General features: G+C 34.5%; 1 protein-coding gene across 2 annotated transcripts in view; it reads left to right on the forward strand.

The window, feature by feature from the left end:
• The window catches only part of LOC136029375 (acetyl-coenzyme A synthetase 2-like, mitochondrial), a 260,989-nt gene that overhangs the window by 85,868 nt on the left and 159,224 nt on the right, over window positions 1–15,897 (forward strand). For both annotated transcript variants that reach the window (XM_065707693.1, XM_065707694.1), the window contains exon 4: window positions 3,299–3,477. In XM_065707693.1, coding sequence (XP_065563765.1) covers window positions 3,299–3,477 — 179 coding nt within the window. The remainder of the gene's footprint in view (window positions 1–3,298; window positions 3,478–15,897) is intronic.

Below are 15,897 nucleotides of genomic sequence, written 5' to 3' on the forward strand. Positions count from 1 at the left end.
TTCTTTAACAATGGTTTCAGCTAAAAGAATTGAGTCTTTTGATTTTGCGACAATGTATACTAATTTATCACTTAATGTAGTGTTTGATAATTTAAAAACTGTTATCAAGAAATCTTTCCTCTTATCTAGTAAAAGGTTCTTAAAAATAGACACTTATAATAAAAAATCTATATGGACAAATTGCTTTAATACTACAGTTAACTTGAGATGTTACAGCTTGGATATGATTTTTGAGTTATTGGAATTTGTTTTATACAATACTTATATAAGATTTGGTGGTGATTTATACAAGCAAGTTGTGGGAATTCCCATGGGGGGGGGAATGCCAGCCCATTTATAGCTGAGTTGTTTTTAAGTCAACTAGAATATAAATATATTATGGATAAGAATAATCCAATTAATTTAAAACATGTTTTGTCAAATGATAAAAGATATTTAGATGATATTTTGGTCTTAAATTGTAAGGATTTCATTGATATTTCTAAAAATATGTATCCATCAGAGCTTATTCTTGAGCCTAGTCATGGCGCTGGTCATGAAGATCATTTCTTAGATTTAAATATTAATATTTGTGATAATAATAAATTAAGTTTTAAAATGTATAATAAAACGGATGATTTTGATTTTGAAGTGATTAGTTTCCCATTCCCTGAAAGTAATATACACTCAAATATCACATATTCAGCGTTCTTCTCACAGTTACTTCGTTATGCAAGGATTTGTAGTAATTATATTGATTTTAAAAATAGATGTAAAATCTTAAGCCAAAAATTGATATCAAGAGGTTTTTCTGCAAATAAATTAACTTGGCAATTTAAAAAATTTAGTTTTCATTATAACGAACTTTTAAATAAATATCAAAAGAATTATCTAGAAATACTTAAAGAAATTTTTAACTAATTTCGGAGGTTCGAGAAATGTTGTCACAGCGCCATTTATTTTGAATTGTGTTTCTAATTGAGCGGATTTTTTAAAAAATTAGCCACATGGTAAAGATGAATTCTATAATTGTTTAGTTCATTCAGGTTTTTTGCAATGTGTTAATATTTGTGATTTGGTAAAATTTATAATATTTAGTTTACTTATTGTTGCTAAAGGGAGGGATATATTAATAGGATAAGCTTGTTTTGGTTTTACTTGGTTGTTTTACATTTGCTGGTTTTTTTTTTCATAGGCATGTACTTTGGGGGTGATACCTGACGCGGGGGTGCCATGGATATTCTGTGGTAGCCACAACACTGTGCTGGGTAGAGAATTTAGAGTGGCGAAACCCTATATAGGCCAGTGTATTCTCCTGATGAGCCCTTGTGTTGGGTGTTGCCTCTGAATTATTTGTCTATATTATTTTTTCTATTGTTCGGTAAATGACGACTTATACTTATTGACGACATGACTGCCTGTCCATGGATTATTCTTTATGGTTGATTGTGTGTGGCTATGCTGTTCGACCTATGTGATTGTATGGATGAGTAGGGTTAAGGCCTCATTCAAGTGCTGGTCTATATTAATCACTAATTTAGGAAAACAGTCTTCCTTTTCTCCTTCTGTCTCTCTTTTCTTTTTTTTTTTTTTTTTTTTTTTTTTCTTTTTTTTTTTTTTTTTTTTGTGTTTGTGCTATAGCATTGGTGATTTCTCTTTTCATGATATATATATATATATATATATATATATATATATATATATATATATATATATATATATATATATATATATATATATATATTTATATATATTTTGAATGACGGGCTCTATCGTTGGAAATCCTTCTGTTTTTAGGTTTAATGTAGAGTTAGCTAGAATCGTCTATGCAGTTTTGATATTTCTTGATAGTGTTGCTTTTGTTAAATATCTAATTCAAAGTAACCAACATTTGGATTGTACATAAATATCTTTTTAAAGAAGAGGTGAAGTTTAACTTCTTTTTACACTGGAATTAAAGCTGAGCATTTTCAAATGAGTTGGTAGGATGGAGTTTCTGAAAATAGTTGAGGTGAAATTGAAGCAGGACAGAGCTTTCAAGTAGCTTTATTTATGGGATCTACTTTTGGTGTGTAATCATTTTGTATTCGTAAATTGGGAGTTACTATGTATTGGATTGATGGTTTCCAGACGCCAATTCTTTGGCAGTTTACAAGTCTTACAGCTGATTCATGACTAGTTGGGCTTGTTGACGGTTTGGGTGGAGGGGAACTAGAGGGTCTTATAGCTCCTCTGGAACTACTATAAAATCAAATTACAAGTGGCGGAACTCTAGTTAGAGCCCCTGCATGTTGTTTAAGAAATGTGTCTGTATACTAGCTTTGTCAACATTCTTGTAGTATGCACTTTACTACAGGCATATGAAATTTATTTCTAAAAGAATTTACTGAGTGATATCAGCCACAGTTGAAAGGTGAGAGAAATTTCATTGGTAATCTCGTCCAAAGTTATCGTATATAGAAAACCTTCCCTTAGAGACTTACATCTCTTTTTGTTCTGATAGAAAAAAGTATTAAATATAAATATTATTAAAAGTCAAGTTCCAGAAAAGTTTGAGAACCATCAAGATAGCCTTTGAAAAGTATTGCATGCTGCTACTTCTTCACAGTTTTTTTTTTTTTTTTTTTTTTTTTTTTTTTTTTTTTTTTTTTTTTTTTTTTTTTTTTTTTATCTTGAACACTTCTAAGTATCAAAAAAGTAAGCAATAGAGTATGAAATTTTTAAGTTTAATGTCTATTCGAGATAGAGGGGGTAGCTATGACTCTTATGTAGCACAAATCCTTCCTTCAGACAGAATTGCTGGAGGGGCGACTTCGAAACTTCAAATGCAAACCCTATGAAATGTGAGGTACTTATAATTCAAATGAGGAGAAGTTGGTTTTACCTAAAACAACGTTATATTCTTTACAAGTTAACTAGATGGACCAGATTTTTTTTTCTAACTAAGTTGCACTTTTCCAATTTTTTGTTAGCGAGGCTCTTAAACACTTTGTTAAAAGAGTGCATTGACAATTTTCAAAATAGCATAGGCTATGCTATGAGGGGATTTCGGCTCCCCTAATTCAAAATACTTGGAGTTAGCATACAAGAAAGATTGTCTTTATTTCATTCTTGCCATTTTAGCTTGGATGTGATTCTAAAGTGAAACTTTCAAAGAAAGTTTTGGAATGCAAACAGTTTTTTCTTTTGTTTTAAGGAAAATAAAGTCATTTTGAAAGGCAAAAAGAAAAAATGAGTAGCTCCCTAATGTTCCTTGAAGCACTAAAATAAAATGCAATCGACCATTTTAAAATTAATGCTTATCTTAATACTTTTTCAGCCGGAGCGTCTGTGGTAATAACGTCTGATCAGTCTATCCGTGGTGGAAGGTTAATAGAATTAAAAAAAACCGTCGATGCAGCAGTAGCGAAATGTCCTTCAGTCCGACGAGTTTTGGTAGCTAGACGAACTGGTAATCCTGTTCCTATCATTGAAGGACGTGATGTATGGCTGGAAGAGGTAAATCTTTTCTACTTCCTAATAATATGAAATAAATACTATTTCATTAGTTCTTAGTAATACTAAAGAATTTAATTTCCTTTAAGTGATCTTACAGACGCTGGACACTAGAAGTCTAATCTACTGGAGAACAAGAGACTTTACCAACTTTCTCTTTCATGTTGGCAAAATATAGGTACAGGAAATTACAAAGTATTGTCTTTCTTTGCTGGATTTTAGATCTGAAACTGTTTTGAATTCAAAATTAGGGATGAAACCCGCCTCCCTCTCCTTAAAAACCACCAAAAACGGAAGGTTAATTTTACAAGGTATCAATTTTTACGCAGTCGCCATAAGAAAATATAATAATAATAATAATGGGCTAATAATAATAAAGAAAAAAAAGTAGACAATGTATGGCAAAATTGTTTTTTTGTATATATGGAGAGGCTGCCGAGTTCTTCAGACGAAACAACCATGTTGATGCCGCTTTTTTAGTGTTGAAAAATTAAACCAATGGTAATTCTCTTAAATGGTTAATGTTGTTTTTTGAATGTCTAAAAAAATAATAGCATCTTCGTTTCATGTGTTAGAACTTGTGAAAGGACATATTCTTGGAATTTTAAGACCTAAATTTTAACCATTCAGGAATGGAAGTATTCTCATGGCTTAAAACCTCGAAATAAAGTGAGAAATTAAGCGTCAAAGTAGCAAAGCTTGCCAAATTGCAATATTACTTGTACGTACCAATGAGTACATACTCTTTGTATGTACATAAAAAAAAATATACCAAACTGAGGAGAGAGGAAACTCGAGCTCGTCTATGAGAAAAAAAGAATCCAACGCCATCTAGTTCTACTCAGTAAAATGTAAGCTGATTGTAAAAGCAAAGTAACTTATAAGTTGTATTGTCTCCTATTTTTCTTTTACTATCGCTTTACATTAGGCCTAAGGTAACTTTTCTAAAAGGATATTATACAAATATTTATTTTATCAGTTTTTTTTTTATTTTGTTTTAACTAGCCAGTGTTCTGTGTGCTTAACAGAACAGTTTATTTTATAATCAACAAAATAGCTTAAAGAAAAATAACCTGCCTACTTTCAAAAATTATAGGTTCCAACTAATCATAGGCAGATGAATAGCGCTGACTAAGTAAAGAGCGAACTGGCGACAATATATTATTATCTTTTTTCTATGCCCAAGGCACTTGATGTAGAAGGAGTTATCTTAGAAACCCTGAAAGAAAATCATTCGACTGGAAATTGAAAGCTCTAGTGCCCTTTTTAAGTGTCAAAGTGGTCGGAGGGCAACCCTCTATCCCTACACATCCATCATTTCACCAAACACATCCAAGCAAAATTTTGAGATAGACATTTTATTCAGCATATTTGGAAGGTCTAGTAATTATGTCTTAGACCTCAGGGCTGGGGCTATAAGTTATGCTAGTTACTCATTATTAACATATAAGGGTTTTATGGAAGAGGTGATCGTATTGACTTCAGAAGGGATTCATTCGACTCGAAATCGGAAGCTCTAGTGTACTTTTTAAGAGTTAAAAGTAAGAGGAGGGCAACTAGCCCCACAAGCTCCCTTTTCTCAAAATGCATCCGATAGAAATTTTGAGATAGTCATTTTGTTGAGAATAGTTCAAAGAACATACTACAATGCCTCTAGGGTTAAGATACCCCCCCCCCCCGAGCTCAGAAACAAGGGTTTTAACTAGTACCCCAAGGGCGTGTAAGTTTCTTATGGAATTAGTGGTCGTATTAACTTAGGAGGGGGCTCATTCACTTAGAAAGCGAAAGTTAAAGTGTCCATTTTAAGAGTCAAAAGTGATCGGAGGGCAACTATTCCCTCCATGCCCTCTTTCCCCAATATTATCTGATCAAAATTTTGAGATAGCCATTTTGTTCGAAATACTCCAGAGGACAAACATCTATGCCTCCTGGGCTAATAAAATTCACCTTAGCCTCTAGGGCAAAGACTGTAAGCTATGCAATTTGCCCATTGTTAACATATAAGGTTTTCATGAAAAGGATGGTTGTGTAAAATTCGGAGAAGGCTCATTCAATTTGAAACCGAAAGTTCTAGTTCTCTTTTTAAGAGTCAAGAGTGACCGGGGAACCAGGCTCCCCGTGAACATTTTCCTCGAAATTCTTTCGATCAAATTTTTGAGATAGTCATGTTGTTCAACATAGTCCTAAGGTCAAGTAACTTTTGTTTCAGGTATGATAATTCCCTCCTGCCCTCGGGAAACGGGCTGTAAGTTATGCTAGTTGCCCATTGTTAACATTTAGGATTTTTATAGAAAGGGTGGTCGTGTAAACTTTTGAAGGGGCTCATTTGATTGGAAATCGAAAGTTATAGTGCCCTTTTTAAGAGACAAAAGTAATCGGTAGGTAGCCACCCCATCCCCCTTAAAGCCCCTTTCCCCCAAATTCATCCAAGTAAAACTTTAAGATAACTAAGTTGTAATAAAAAAAAGTCCAAAGGTCAAATAACTATAACTAAGGTATTGTAAAATCCCCCAAGCTCCTGGGGCAAGGGCTCTAACTTACGCAAATTACCCGTAGTTAACATATTGAAGGATTTATGTGTGGAGGGTTGGTCGTACATACTTTGGAGGGGGCTCATTCAATTGGAAATTGAAAGTTTTAGTTCCTTTTCTAAGTGTCCTCCAAAGATTCAAAAGTGATTGGAGGGCAACCAACCCGCCCCTTTCCCACGCCAAACAATTCCCCAAATAGATCCAATCAAAATATTTGGGTAATCATTTTGTTCAGCATAGTTTAAAAGTCCACTTGCCATGTCTTCTGGTATAACCCCCCCCCCCCCCCCCTACCCCTCTGAGCATGGGCTATAAGCTATGCAATTCACCTCTTGTTTACGTATTGTATTTGCTGTTGAGAAAGGTCGGTGTGTTTCACCTTTAGTGTCTAAAAAGACGAAAAGTATTCAGGTGAACCTTTTAGAGAAAATTGAGGGGAGTATTGAACTAAATCAAAACATGTTATGTACATATGGATTGTCAGAAGGGCGTAACTCAGGAGTGACTAAGTTTATTAATTTGGAACTTTCAGGAAATGGCAAGGGACACGATCAATTCACCAGAAAGACATAATTTGCACTGTACTACTGTTATTGCGGCTACAACTAATAAAACTGCTACCTCAACAATTACTGCTTCTATGGTGATTACACCAAGACCGAGGGTATTGAAGCCAAAATATGACGAAATATTAAGGGGAAATTGAGCTAAATTAAAAATTACTATATACATACACATAGTGAAAAGTAAATATCAGCAATATGCTTGGGACAACCGCATCGAGTGGAAATTTCCAAGGCATAATGAGGGGATGTTCAACTGGCCAAAAGGCAATATGTGCATACTACTACTGCTCCTGCTATTACCGCTACTGCTATGATGCTAGTACTGTAAATATTAAGGGTATGAAGGTGAAAATTTGAGTGAATATAAAAGGTAAATTTGGATTAAATCAAATGATACTATTTTCATGCAGATTGTCGAAAGGGTGTATCTCTGGTATGGATTAGGGTAATAAGTCGGAACTTCCATTTAAAGAGGAAGATCAATTGACCAAAAGCCAACATTTGCTCGCCACTGCCACTACTACTACTACTACTACTACTACTGCTACTACTACTACTACTACTACTACTACTACTACTACTACTACTACTACTACTACTACTACTACTACTACTACTACTACTACTACTACTACTACTACTACTACTACTACTACTACTACTACTACTACTACTACTACTACTACTACTACTACTACTACTACTACTACTACTACTACTACTACTACTACTACTACTACTACTACTACTACTACTACTACTACTACTACTTACTACTACTACTACTATTACAACTAAAGCTTTTATAGTGATCATTACCAAGGTTGGGGATATTCAAGTGAAAATTTGAGGAAATGTTGAGGGAAAAGTTAAACTAAATCGGAAAATACTATTTGCATACAGATAGTCATACAGCGTACCAACTTTATATTTGAAAGTTGAAATTTATTGGATTGGAAAAGTTCTAGTGCCCTATTTAAGAATTAAAAGTGATTGGAGGGCAACCAGCCCTCTCCCACGCTCATAATCCCCCAAACACATCCAGTCAAAATTTTGAGACATTCGTTTTGTTCAGCATTGTTAAAAAGTCCAGTAACTATGTCTTTTGGGAAGTCAACTCCCCTCTATCCGTTATAATCTCATATACTCTTGCCTTTACCCTTACCTCACAATCTTTAAGTCTTTATTATCTTGGAAGGATTTTTTTTTTCGATATTACCAGAAATAGGAACATTAAGCTTGAAATAACTATTATTTCTGCTAAAGCAAAGAACTTACAATGCTTGGAAAAAATACTAACTTTTCCGATGCACATTCAGCTGCACAATGCACATATACTGTATCATATAGAATTTTTATTTTCTATGCATTTTTAGTAAAGAGATATGGAGGGCTTGGATATGGATATGGAGTTAAATGGTGGACTACCACTTTTCTCTTGGCATTTTTAAATACTTTATAACAAAATTCTTGCTGTATGAAAATTACTGGCCAATTTCAATTCAGGTCTGATTTGGACGATGTTAAGTTTCAATTTATATCATTCCAATTAAACATTTTATCTAATATCATTGGTTGAAAGTAGTAAAGCTTAATAATACCTAATTATGTTGGTTCTTCTTGATCTTGATGACGATTTTGGTTATTTTACAAGTTTTATGCAGAAAGCTTTAAACTGTAATTTTAAACTGTTTTTATTGTGAAAGAAGTATGAAATTTATAATGTTTTGACACCCAGCAATTTGCTAACAGTAGTCATTAAAAGACAGTATAGTGCTGCTTGGGCTGATGAGGAATCAATTTAGGATTTAATCTGTAGTCTATTTTATGGCTGTGACAATACAGTGACAAAAGGAATGTTTAAATATTTCTTGGGGTAAAAGTGTCCCGAAATATACATTTAAAAAATACCAAAAGATTTTATTCATGTGCTCTAAGCTTACAAGGCAACTAAAAAAGTATACATCTTTTCCTACTTACTCATAACACTGCAGTTACTGCTGATGATGGACACTGTATATGTGTCCGAAATATCCAGTTAAAATTTTTTATATTTGTTTCACTGTCAATTAAAAGGTTTCATCTCTATTTTAAACCGTTATATTTTCGATATAGCTTATCCAATTCAACTAGTTCAGGCGTTTACCCTTACGGCGCCCTTTTCTCAGGCGCCCTTTTCTTACGTGGTTCCAGGTTGAGCCTACATTATTCTAAGCTGTGCTCCCCTCCCACCCGTGAAGAAAGATCTCCCAAGGAAAATGCTTGCCTGATCTAATTAATCTCCAATTGTCTTTTCAGAGCCCTATTTTTGTAACTGTCTTTGTTAATCTTAGTCATAGGTGGCTTCTTTAGTCTTTTTCTAATTTTCCTAATGGATTTCAGCAAGGTTTTGGATAGATTTATTTCTTTGAACTTGTTTGTATTTGAAGAGTGACGAGAGAAGCCTCCCGATTAATATGATATATGTTTTGGAATGAAATCTAAAGATTGAATAGTTTCCAAAATTCTTCTTTTTCTTACTGAAATGTGTATTTCATACGAAGAGTGGTTTCAAAAATCGATTAAATTCAATTATATTTAGTTGAATCCTTTGAAAGGAACTTAGAGAGTCGGCTGAAATTTATTGGAATAATGTTAACTGAATAACAAAGCGAAACTTGAGCTACGAGGCATGAAGCTACTGCATCACTAGATTACTATGTGGTTTACAAGGCCATCAGTAGTGATAAATACTGCCAACCCGGCATTACTCTTGTCAAAATGTAATTTTCAATATTCCTAATTTCAGCTTTAGACATGTCTAATTTCTTTTTTCATTATTTCCGTTTAATCACTATCACTATTAAGAAGGACATAAGGACTAACTATTATACAAGTAAAGAGACAGAAACTAAAATTGGATTCTTGACACTGTGGTTCATAAATAACGACCGGGACACTCAAAGAGAAATTACAGACTGGGATACCGGGACATAAATGACGACCGGGACACAGGGAATATAAATGACGACCAGGACACAGGTATTTAAGAATATCGTTCAAAGACAAATTTTTAATTGTAAGAAGACCGTTGAAAGAGAAATTTCTAATTGTAAAATGACTGAAGAACCTACAATGGCAACACCCGAGGAAGCTGCTCAAAACGAATGTATTCAAGCCGAAGTAGCTGAGTTGGTAAAGCGTTATGTTTCAGGTTCTAGGTCCGAGAGGCTCCAGGTTTGAACCTTGGCTTTAGCATTAATACAAAAGAAGAAAAAAACTAAAAAAAGTAAAAACTACAAAAAAAAACTAAAAAGAAAATATATATACGTCATGAAGTTAGTTGTCGTCATTTTTGCTATGACGGTGACGTCATTAAAGATATTTAAGACATATATGTTCACGTAGAAATCTATTAATGTTTAAGTTTAAAATGACTGATGAACTTATAATGGCAAAAGCCGATGAAGATGCTCAAAGAGTCTATGCCAAAAAACTTGCTGCTGATAGAGAAAGTCAGAAAAGAAAGCGTGCCGAGGAATCAAAAGAACAGCAAGGAAACAGGCTTGAGGCTGATAGAGAAAGAAAGAACAGAAAGCGTGCCGAGGAACTACCAGAGCAACGCGAAAGCAGACTTGCTGCTAAAAGAGAAAGTGAAAAAAGAAGGCGTGCCGAGGAATCACAAAAACAGCAAGAAATCAGGCTTGCTGCTGATAGAGAAAGTAAGAAAAGAAAGCGTGCCGAGGAATCACAAGAACAGCAAGAAATCAGGCTTGCTGCTGATAGAGAAAGTAAGAAAAGAAAGCGTGCCGAGGAATCAGAACCTGAAAGTTATCGCCTGGCATTCAGGTACAGCCCAGTCGATGATTATAGCTTGAGTAGATGTGTTCAAATCGGGACAATGTCTAAAATTTGTCCCTATTGCAAGGCCTTGAAATTCAATGGTGAAACAGTGGGAATGTGTTGCGCCTCAGGAAAAGTTAAACTTCCTCTATTGGCTGCACCACCAGAGCCATTGAAGACTTTCCTTACTGGAACTACGTCAGAATCTAAGCGTTTTTTGTCACAAATCAGAAAATACTACTCATGTTTCCAAATGACTTCGTTTAAAGCCCAAATCGAAAATCCAGATCAATTTATGTCTACTTTCAAAATAAAAGGGCAAATTTATCATAGAGCAGGGTCCCTTCTACCATTCTCAGGCGAGAATCATAAATTTTTACAATTGTACTTCATCAGTGATAGAAATTCTGAATTGAATGCACGTTGCGAAATTTCTCCCAACGTTGAAAGGACAATCGTTTCCCAAACAATGGAGCGTAACTAATATGGCGCGTAACGACTTACGCGCGCGGGGTGGGGCTTGGGGGGGGCGCGAAGCGCCCCACCAACTAGGTTTTGGGGTGGCGCGAAGCGCCACCCCAATAGCTAGTATATATATATATATATATATATATATATATATATATATATTTATATATATATATATATATATATATATATATATATATATATATATATATATATATATACTAGTACATATATTTGCATTTTGAATCAAAATACAGTTGAGATTGGGATGCTATATATTGCGGTACATTGGTTGATATTTATATTAGTAGCATGAAAAAAAATGGACGCATAAAAAAACATGCATAGGTCCACCGAAAAAGGTTTTGTGGTTTCCATCTGATATATCTGCTATAATTTGACATAGGCGAAGAGACACTCTACTGTGCATTATAGTGAATCGCAGATATTCGTTTTGGAAGTAAAAGACTATAAATAAGTTTTAAAAATTACTTTATTGAACGTATCAAACAGTTCGTGATAACAAACTGTAGTAAGGAGCGACCCGGCTCAATAGTAACCAAAACTCTAAAAAATTGAATTTTGATATCAATAGCTACATCAAAAGAATCGCATTTTAATGCTGATTTTAAATATATAAGTTTCATCGAGTTTAGTCTTACCCATCAAAAGTTACGAGCCTGAGAAAATTTGCCTTAATTAAGAAAATAGGGGGAAACACCCCCTAAAAGTTGTAGAATCTTAACGAAAATGACACCATCAGATTCAGCGTATCAGAGAACCATACTGTAGAAGTTTCAAGCTCCTATCTACAAAAATGTGGAATTTTGTATTTTTTGCCAGAAGACAAATCACGGGTGCGTGTTTATTTGTTTTTGTTTTTTTTCTTTTTTCTTTTTCCCAGGGGTCATCGTATCGACCAAGTGGTCCTAGAATGCCGCAAGAGGGCTCATTCTAACGGAAATGAAAAGTTCTAGTGCCCTTTTTAAGTGACCAAAAAATTTGGAGGGCATCTAGGCCCCCTCCCACGCTCATTTTTTCCCAAAGTCAACGGATCAAAACTTTGAGATAGCCATTTTGTTCAGCATAGTCGAAAACCATAATAACTATGTCTTTGGGGATGATTTACTCCCCCATAATCCCTGGGGGAGGAGCTGCAAGTTACAAACTTTGACCAGTGTTTACATATAGCAATGGTTATTGGGAAGTGTACAGACGTTTTCAGGGGGATTTTGTTTGGGGGATGGGGCTGAGGTGAGGGGGCTATGTTGGAGGATCTTTCCTTGGAGGAATCTGTCATGGGGGAAGAAAAATTCAAGGAAAAGGGCGCATGATTTTCTAGCATTACTATAAGAAAACAATGAAAAATAAACAGGAAAACGTTTTTTCAAATGAAAGGAAGGAGTAGCATTGAAACTTAAAACGAATAGAGATTATAACGCATATGAGGGGTTCTAAAAATACTTTAGCATAAAGAGCGAGGTATTTAGGAGGAGATAAATATCTCGCTCTTTATGCTAAAGTATTTTTAGTAATTTCAACTATTTATTCTACGGCCTTTCTGATTCAGGGGTCATTCTTAAAGAATTGGGACAAAACTTAAGATTTAGTGTAAAGAGCGAGGCATTAAAGAGGATACAAACCCCCTCGTATACATAATAAAAAATATAAGATTATGAAAGCTTGTTACGTAAGTTGCTAATTTATAAGTTACGTATTTTTTTTACTAATAAAAACGTTCGTTAAAAATTAAAAGTTCTAGTTGCCTTTTTAAGCAACCGAAAAATTGGAGGGCAACTAGGTCTCCTTCTCCACCCTTTATTTCTCAAAATCGTCTGATCAAAACTAAGAGAAAGCCATTTAGCCAAAAAAAGAATTAATATACAAATTTCATTTTAATAGTTTATGTGCGGAGAGCCAAAACCAAACATGCATTAATTCAAAAACGTTCAGAAATTAAATAAAAAAAACTAATTTTTTAGCTGAAAGTAAGGAGCGACATTAAAACTTAAAACGAACAAAAATTACTCCGTATATAAAATGGGTTGTCCCCTCCGCAATCCCTTTCTCTTTACGCTAAAGTTTGACTCTTTGCCAAAATTCTACTTTTTAAAACAATTAAAAGCTTTAGCGTAAAGAGCGAGGGATTGCGGAGGGGACAACCCATTTTATATACGGAGTAATTTCTATTCGTTTTAATTTTTAATGTCGCTCCTTACTTTCAGCTAAAAAATAATTTTTTTTTTATTTAATGACCTAAAGAAGCATAAACGAAAAGTGCTGCGTTTGCTAATTTATTGTAATTGTTATGATGTCAAAATATGTGTGTAGTCGATTTAGCTCTAATACGTGCATCGTAAGTAAGAAATTGGGACGTGTAAAGTATTACACTTTGAGTTTGATGCGTTCGCAAAAGGGCTGCTTCCCCTCCTCTAGATTCGTGAAACAAGTTCTTGCCTATGGGCATTAATTAGTTGGGGTGTTTGAATTGTCGTATACAGCTATTTAGTTAAAAAAAAAACATTTTAAACCATAGTTTAGTACCGAACCATAGCCCAGACTCTGTCAAAAAAATTTCAGCTTTGTTTTTAGTTCCAAAGGCTTGAGTTTGCTCCAGCTATGTAGATTGAAGACAGAACGGCTGCTCGCGACCATTTCAGATTTCCTGAAGTGAATAAAGCTTGAGGATCTAAAATTACAGGGTTTCATAGAAACCACTTCCAAATATTATGCTTCAAAGAAACGTAAATAAAAATGAAAAATTCCAGGGATTTTGTGTATATTACGGACTGTTTTTAGAGCTCTAAGAAGCCTCAGGTGTTAGGCTGAGTTATGAGCTGGCCGGACAATAGCATAACATCCCGAATAAAAGCATATCTTAAACAATTTATGATGGTGAAGGTAAGCAAAGAGCCATCCTTGTCAATAGTGACCAGAACTTTAAACTCGATTACTTAAAAGTATGTATATACAATGAATCCAATATTTATGCTGATTCAAAGTCTTTAAAATCTATTAAGGTAGATGTTGCCTACCAAGTGTTATTCTCTTAAGTAAATTTAGAAAAGCGTTGAAAACTCCCCCAGAACTAATGCTGGATGGTTCTATCTTCATGAACATATTCATTATAATGTTGATGTACTGAAGAATTATTGTAAAAGACAACTTTAAAGGTGCATTTGGATTAGTTTTATGTTTATTAACTCGTTCGTTTGTGTACATCATTGCATAGCTTCATAGCAATTTTCAACTTGAAGGGTCGAAGAGCTAGTGGAATCTCGTATGACAAGCCTTAGAAAAGAACATTTCAAGGCTCACTTTTCTGTGAGATTTTGGTTAAGGTTTTCCCCCATAAATCCTAAGGGTTGGGGTGTACTCCTTAGTATTTTCTTTTTGGAGTTGTATGTTTTAATTTAGCATTTAACTGGTTGGGATGCAATGGCAGCTTGTATCTTTGTTGTAGAAAGATCTTATTACAGATAGACGGGTCTAAAACTTCAATACGTGGACTTAAGACCGTAGTTCTTGGACTTTTCGCCACCCTAATAGAAAAAAGTGACAGCTTGTACCTACAATTTTGATAAGTCTACCTAGAATACCGGGTCCAGATTTTCCGACATTCTCCATCCACTATCTGAACGTAGTTTTAACTAACAGCAATGTATTTAGGCCATATTGTATTTTCCGAAAAGAAAATCTACTTCCTTTTTTTATTATAAAATATTTGTTTGACAGTTTTTTCTATGGATTCATGGTTTGCCAAAAAGAGTTAGGATTTAAACAGTCTCAGGAACCTCGATCCTATTTTAATGTCACTTTAATAATGTGTATTTAAAGCATACGCTATTTAGGGAACCTTTCTAATGACTCGAGTTGGTGAGCTAAGGGTTTTATGGTTGGTTGGAAAATTGAAGGCATGTACACAATTTAATTAGATAGCTGAAAGACAGAAATAGCCCTATTGTTAAAATAATTGTAAAATTTCAAAGCATAACGGTTAATTTTTTTACAACTTGTATGCCTTTGCTGACTATAATAAACTTTGTATTTTTTAGATGCTGAGAATGTATATTTAGACATCCTTAATTTTTTTTTTATATATTTAACCCTAGACAAAATTATATCAATCACATACAAGCTTCTCTCTCATCCTAATATACATATCCTTCTTCTTCTTGAATAGTTTTCAGTCAGAGATCAGACAAAAGAATTGCACCCCATTACGGACAATTACTCTGAGAAAAGGCAATCCCTAAGAATAGTTAAGGCGATGAGACTAACAATAAATTAGATTTACGTTTAGTAAAAAAGAAAGAGTGACACAATACTTCATACAGCTTCTCTGTCGTAATGAACCTTGTCAACAATTCTGTAAAGACTGAAAAAAATGGGAATAATGAAAAAAGAATCATAGTTGTGGTATAGCAAACGCTTTTGATGTACCTGGCTGTGTAATTCGTTGGTTTTTCAGGAGTGCATTAATTTCTGAAGTAGTTTTCCTCAATTTCATATTTTCCAAACTTACTGAATTTCATGGTATGCCCAAAACGATGGCATATAATTCACTTGTAATTGCTGATCTTGAAAGTTTGCTCTTAAATGTGTTTATAAAAAAAAGATAAAGAAATGGCACTAGACTTCATAGTTTAAAAGTCGGTACTGATATCTGTTTCATGCCCTTCAGCCATGGAAGCCATTGCCCTTCTACGCATAGCTTGTATTTCATACGTTCCCTTTTACTAAGGCGGTTCTGATCTCCGTTTCAAGGCCCTTCAACCGTGAAAGCCGTTGCCCTCCTTCGTATAAATTGTATCTCGTACGCTCCCTCTTAGTAAGGTGACGTCGATCTCCATTTTACAGCCCTTCAGCCATGGAAGCCATTGCCCTTCTTTGTATAAATTGTATTCCGTACGCTCCCTCTTACTAAGGCCATGCCGATCTCCGTTTCATGCCCCTTCAGCCGTGAAAGCCATTGCCCTTCTGCGTATAAATAATATTTCGTACGCTCCCTCGTACTAAAAAGGGCTATATTCTGT

This window comes from Artemia franciscana, chromosome 7 (genome assembly GCF_032884065.1).
Source record: "Artemia franciscana chromosome 7, ASM3288406v1, whole genome shotgun sequence".
NCBI classification, from domain to species: Eukaryota; Metazoa; Arthropoda; class Branchiopoda; order Anostraca; family Artemiidae; genus Artemia; species Artemia franciscana.